The 6,531-nt window shown below is 44.7% G+C and overlaps 1 protein-coding gene across 1 annotated transcript in view; it reads left to right on the top strand.

Annotated features, from left to right (window-relative positions):
* Positions 1–282: 282 nt before the first annotated feature.
* The window catches only part of clpb (ClpB family mitochondrial disaggregase), a 47,472-nt gene continuing 41,223 nt past the window's right edge, over positions 283–6,531 (top strand). Inside the window, exons 1-2 of the mRNA XM_056442126.1 lie at positions 283–1,086; positions 1,285–1,336. Of these exons, the coding sequence (XP_056298101.1) occupies positions 633–1,086; positions 1,285–1,336 (506 nt within the window). The 5' untranslated portion in view covers positions 283–632. The remainder of the gene's footprint in view (positions 1,087–1,284; positions 1,337–6,531) is intronic.

Below are 6,531 nucleotides of genomic sequence, written 5' to 3'. Positions count from 1 at the left end.
GCCTGCTTGGTTAAATTTTGCAATACAGTGTCAAACCCTCTCATATAGATACTACTATATACTATACTAATTAAACAATGCGTCATTGCCGAGGGCAGCTACGTGTTCTCCTCCTCTCTGTATCAGCAGGCTGTAACTATGACAACACCGGACGCGTTCGGTTCACAGTCGACACGGTCGCTTCTTAAACCGTAACACCGGCACGCAATGGTCATGAGCGCGAGACGCAAAAGCTTCCAGTAAAACCACATTTCCCAGAATGCACCGCGCTTCTAGTGACATCTACGCAACGGTGAGGCGAAGCGGTTGTTTTGGTCGCCATGGCGTCAAGTCGCTGCCTGTGAATCGAGGCGATTGAGCCGCTTGTCACGCCGTCGTCAACGAGGAGACACCGGGGAGACACCGGGGAGACACCGAGGAGTTACTGAGGAGACACCGAGGAGACACCGGGGAGACACCGGGGAGACACCGAGGAGTTACCGAGGAGACACCGGGGAGTTACCGAGGAGACACCGAGGAGTTACTGAGGAGACACCGAGGAGACACCGAGGAGTCACCGGCCGCTTTCCCGCCGGAATAACTTCCCCACTTAGAGCTTCGCCTCGCGCGCGTCGCGTGAGTCCGCCGCCGCCATGTTATCGTCCGTTCCCACCAGGCTGATCGCGCGAAGGTCGCGCAGCCTGTCGCCGTGCAGTCGCGTGCTCCAGACCAGCGCGTGCCGCGGCGCGCGCGAGACCCCGGCGGAGGTCAACCGCAACCCCATCGTGTCCACCTCCCGGGTCTCCAGGCGCGGCATTCTAGCCGCGGAGGAGAGCGCCGCTGCCATCCCCGTGAACCCCTCGGTGCAGTACCACCACATCGCCCCTAGATGGCTGTCGAGCCTGGAGAACCGCCGCGGCTCGTGGGCGGCGCTGGCCAGCAGGGGGCGCCACAGCAACCAGTTCTGGGAGGAGAGCAGCGGTGGAGGTGGAGGGGGGAGCCAGGGGGCAGGTGGAGGAGCATCCAGCCGGGCAAGAGCGGCCTCCATCGGGGTGCTGTCTGCAGCAGCGGTGGCCTTCTGCCTGAAGAAAGACTCTGATGACAAGGGTAGGTTTTCATCTCCTGGCAGCCTGTGTGGTCTGACCTCTTGTTATTGTTTTGTCTATTTGTGGTTCATCACTTTGTGTACAGCATATTTTTAATATATAACATTAATGAAAGATAATATTAGGGGAATTGATGTGGACTCGAGTTCCCTATATTCTTCTTTTGAATGATTTCTGTTTCTGCTTTTGCAATAACAAGGCGATGCTCTCCTGGAGGCAGCGAGGACCAATAACTCTCAAGATGTGGCCAGGTACACACACACACACACACACTGATTCTTTATGAATACACATTTATCTTCTTGTGTGCAGGGTTTGTACACAGGGGGGGGGGGGTGCAAGTGACTTTTTTTCGCCCCGATGTGCGCGCACACGCCGGCATCCGAGCTCTGCGGTGCGCGAGACGGAGCTCGGAGTCGTGTTAACGCGACACTAGAGACAGAATGACATGCTGCTAGAGAGACGACCAACAACAGACGGATTGAAGCTCATTATGCGCATGCGTTAAATGCGTTTACATTTAAATACTTTTTAGGCTGTTTTATCTGTATTCCTGATGATCCCCTGACATGGTTGTTTGTAGATATATCATTTATTAAGGCAAAAATAATTTAGACAATAAACATTAATTTAGTCTCTCTCAACCTCGACTACAATTACTTGATTTAAGAGACCACGAGTAGTTCCTACAAAGTGGTCGTTGCTGTATAATGTAAAAATGTAATCATAACTAGAAAGAAGAGAGCATGCTTTTAGTATATTTACACACACCAGGGTGTCTGCGGGTCCTTAAAAAGTCTTAAAAAGTCTTAAATTGCTTTTCCAAAAAATAAGGCCTTAAAAAGTCTTAAATTGTCTTAAATTCAGATTGGATTGGTCTTAAATGTTTTGGGTGTCATGTCATTACGAATATGAGGCAATCTGTTCCACCAGGTCCGTATTTTGCTCCGGTCGCTCTGCGGTGTCTCTGGTGTCACCGGGGCCACGCCCCTTCTCTTAAAGGGCAGGGCTCCAGACTAACTTTTTTTACTAGGAGCACAGTGGCCCCTAACTTAAAATTTTAGGGGCGCACACTATAAATCGACTTGCAAAGTTTTCCCATCATTTTTACTGTATTACTGATAAATAATTTGACAATATACAATCTTATGCCTGTTTGCCTTCATGAACTGCAAAACATTCACAACAGAGAACTCTTTCAGAAGTTACTGTATTGAGTGTAAACATATTTTAAGAGAAAACATACCTTGAGCATGTGCATGTTGCACTTCGATGTGGCCAATCAAAACATTTATTGGTTTCTAGAGATGCACCGATCAGGTTTTTGGTGCCGATCACTGAAATCAGTATCTGCCGATTACCGATCACCGATCACCGAAATCAGTATCTTCCGATCCGATAATACCGATCACCGATCACGGTGTCGATTGAAGCATTCTATTTATTGTGTAGCATTATTGCCTAGGACTATGAGGAAATACATATGTAAAGCAACTCAAACATTAAATAAATTACCGATTTCTTTAAACATTTAGGACTTTTACTTTGAAAAATGTCCTAATTGATACATTAAAATTGTTTGATTGCTATTGTAGGAGATTTCAGATATGTATGGAACACATCTGCATTATTCATTTCCTGGAACTCTTGGGGAAATCTATTTACAGGACTTTTCTTAACATACAAAAGACTGACTAATTTTTATAAACTCTTCCTTGGTCCAGTAAAAATGTTTTAATGTTAGCCTAATTTAAGCTAAATCTCAGAAACGATCTATAAAGATACAAAATCAGTTCATTGTTTACTTTTATATGTTCGTGTATGATTTGTCGACATCTTATTTTGAAAAACGGATGTTGTTTCCCGTGGTTCTTTCCGCTAACTTTGCAAAACCGGATGTTGTCACTTAAATCCTTCCGCTAACGTTATCAAACCCCTCTTTGCTCCCGATGGAATGTGTTTAGCGTGAGCATCTCTAGGGGCAGACATGTGAGAGTCGGCTGAGTCGACCCAGAGATTCAACTCGGGGGACGGGGACGCCGCTCGGTGGTGAGGATCCCCTCTGACCTCTGACCTCTCACTCTGCGGCCCTCCGTTGCGATGCGCCTCTTTTCACACATTAGCCCCCCCCAGCCTTCTTCTTCGGTTTTCGTCTCCTTTCTTCTTCTTCTGGAGTTAATGTCGGTTAGCAAACCAGTCATTCAGGCATTACCGCTAACTATAGTGGGCTGAAGTGTAGAACAAGTTTGTCAGCAACAAAAATATTTAATAACAAAAACAAAAAAAATCTGCTAATTTACTGGTCGCGCATGCGCGAGTTGATGAAAAATTTACTCGCACTGTGTCTAATTTTAGGCGCAAAATGCAACCATTTGGTCGCAGTCTGGAGCCCTGAAGGGGCCCCGCGTATTCGGTCCCATCCCCGACAACGTGAAGCATCGGCTAGTTTAGAAAACATGGGGGATGCAAGTTCAACAACGGCTTGAAAAGAACGAGTGTTTCTGGTCACGGTGGGTGAAATGCTTCTGAAGCTGCGTTATGTGTCGCGAGACTTTCCAGCGGTGGAATCTCACGAGCAGAGCAAGAAGCACAGAGACTAGCGAAGGCCGCCAGCAGCCCGCGGGGCTAGCTGCTGCTCCGCCGCTAGCTCCTGCTCCGCCGCTAGCTGCTGCTCCGCCGCTAGCTCCTGCTCCGCCGCTAGCTGCTGCTCCGCCGCTAGCTGCTGCTCCGCCGCTAGCTCCTGCTCCGCCGCTAGCTGCTGCTCCGCCGCCCGCAACGACGTCAACTACAACGCTGGAGGTCACCGGAGGAAATCCAGCGCCGTGCAACAAAGAGCTCATCACCGAAGACCAACGCTGCAGTGCGTTCTTCATTCTGTTCCACGAGACTCTGGACCAGACCACCGCGAGCAGACAGCTGGACTTCATGTGCTCTTGGTGAAATGACCAGGTCCAGTCAGGATCCTGTGGAGCTCATGGGCCATGACACGCCCAGAACCTACTTCAGCACCTCAAAGTAAGTCTAACATAAATATATGTATTAACTATCCTCTTGTATATGAGTATGTGTTTCATATAGTTAAGCTTTACTCATGTGTCAAGTTAATAACAGCTATGCATAGGCGCACTACACATTAATTAGACTAATTAAAAATAGTTTTATAATGGTAGTAGAGTGGTGTTTACCTGTCAATATGTCTACATAGTGTTCACTAGTGGGCAGCACGGTGGCTCAGTGGTTAGCACTGTCGCCTCACAGCAAGAAGGCCCTGGGTTCGAATCCCGGGCGTCCCGGTCGTTCCAGGTCCTTTCTGTGTGGAGCATGTTCTCCTCGTGTTCTCCTCGTGTTCTCCTCGTGTTCTCCTCATGTTCTCGTCATGTTCTCCTCGTGCCTGCGTGGGTTTCCTCCGGGTACTCCGGTTTCCCCCACCATCATAAAGACATGCAGCGCAGCCTCACCCCGGCTCGTATGGATGTGAATGAATGTTGGTGGCGGTCGGAGGGGTCGGAGGGGCCGTAGGCGCTGATTGGGGGAGGGGCCGTAGGCGCTGATTGGGGGAGGGGCCGTAGGCGCTGATTGGCTGCCACGCTTCCGTCAGTCTGCCCCAGGGCAGCTGTGGCTACTGATGTAGCTTACCACCACCGGTATGACTGTGTGTGTGTATGACTACTGGACTCTGGACTGTAAAGTGACTTCGAGTGTCTAGAGAAGCGCTATATAAATTAAATGATTATTATTATTATTACTAGGCTCAAGGGATGGCTCACGTTGCTTAATTTGTAAAAATAGTTTTCATTCATATTGATCCAGTCTGACATTAATCTGAAGTGGTGGTGTCATAAGAGATGTGGTGACTGTTGTTTGGCTAATGTCTGCCTTTTTTTTCTTTTTTCCAGGAGAATGGACCAAATGTCAAATGGAAGTTTTTGTATTCATATAGTTTGAAAAGGATTGTTTTCCTAGTATATTTACAAAAGCTCAGGAGTAGACATGAACCTGTGCACATCCATCCATCACATAGAGACATGAGAACTCACTCACTCACTCACTCACTCACTCTCACACACACACACACACACACACACATTCTATTATGTAAATGTATTTGCATTTTAAAAGCAGCTGGAATTGTTATTTATGTTATTTTATAGATTTTTTTGTTCAAAAGGAACTATGTTGCCCGTATTTTTTTAAATATATTTACTTGATGTTATAAGCATTTGTTCATGGGACCTAAATGTTCTGAAAATGTTGTATTAATAAATATAATTTACAACAGCAATGACATTTTTGTGTTATCCTTTCGCATTACACCATACTGTTCATTTTGAACAAACAGTGTGTTTAGATTAATGTATATTTCCACTTTTGATTTGTATTTCCATCAAAAGTTAGGTCTTAAATTTTATTTAAACGTGGTCTTAAAAAGTCTTAAAAAGTCTTAAATTTCACTTGTTTATTCATGTAGACACCCTGCACACTATTCTTGTAAATTATCTTTACATTCGTGCTCTTTAGTGTCAGATGTCATCGCCTTTGTCCAGTTTGTAGAGCAGCTACGATCCGCCACCTGTAGTTGTAGTACCACCAGTGACCACCAGGCGGGAGAAGAGAACCATCGGTGTGTCTGCAGGAAGAACTCAGAGAGCCTCGTGCTGCTTTCCCCTTGATTTCTCTTCTCTCGCTTTGCATTACCTTTATTTATATATATATATATAATATATAAATGTATATATATTTTTGTATATTACATTACATTACATGTCATTTAGCAGACGCTTTTATCCAAAGCGACTTACAATAAGTGCATTCAACCTAGAGTACAAACCAAGAACAACAAGAACACAGGAAGCAACACTTCCTCAACTCAGTCGAACCACAAGCACCACAATAAATGCCATCCCAGTGCCACTGAAATGCAAATCTGTGTTTTAATCCAGATATAGTCGGAAAAGATGTGTTTTCATATATATATATAAATGTATATACATTTATTTATTATATAAATATTTATATACAGGACTGTCTCAGAAAATTAGAATATTGTGATAAAGTTCTTTATTTTCTGTAATGCAATTAAAAAAACAAATGTCATGCATTCTGGATTCATTACAAATCAACTGAAATATTGCAAGCCTTTTATTCTTTTAATATTGCTGATTATGGCTTACAGCTTAAGAAAACTCTAAAATCCTATCTCATAAAATTTTAATATTTCCTCAGACCAAGTAAAAAAAAGATTTATAACAGCTGAGTGTTTGTCAAGGCTCAGGAAACCCTTGCAGGTGTTTCGAGTTAATTAGACAATTCAAGTGATTTGTTTAATACCCTACTAGTATACTTTTTCATGATATTCTAATATTTAGAGATAGGATATTTGAGTTTTCTTAAGCTGTAAACCATAATCAGCAATAAATCAGAATAAAAGGCTTGCAATATTTCAGTT

This window comes from Pseudoliparis swirei, chromosome 20 (assembly GCF_029220125.1).
Source record: "Pseudoliparis swirei isolate HS2019 ecotype Mariana Trench chromosome 20, NWPU_hadal_v1, whole genome shotgun sequence".
Taxonomy (NCBI): Eukaryota; Metazoa; Chordata; class Actinopteri; order Perciformes; family Liparidae; genus Pseudoliparis; species Pseudoliparis swirei.
Note: the sequence above shows the minus strand (reverse complement) of the source record. Positions and strands in the feature narration are given on the sequence as shown.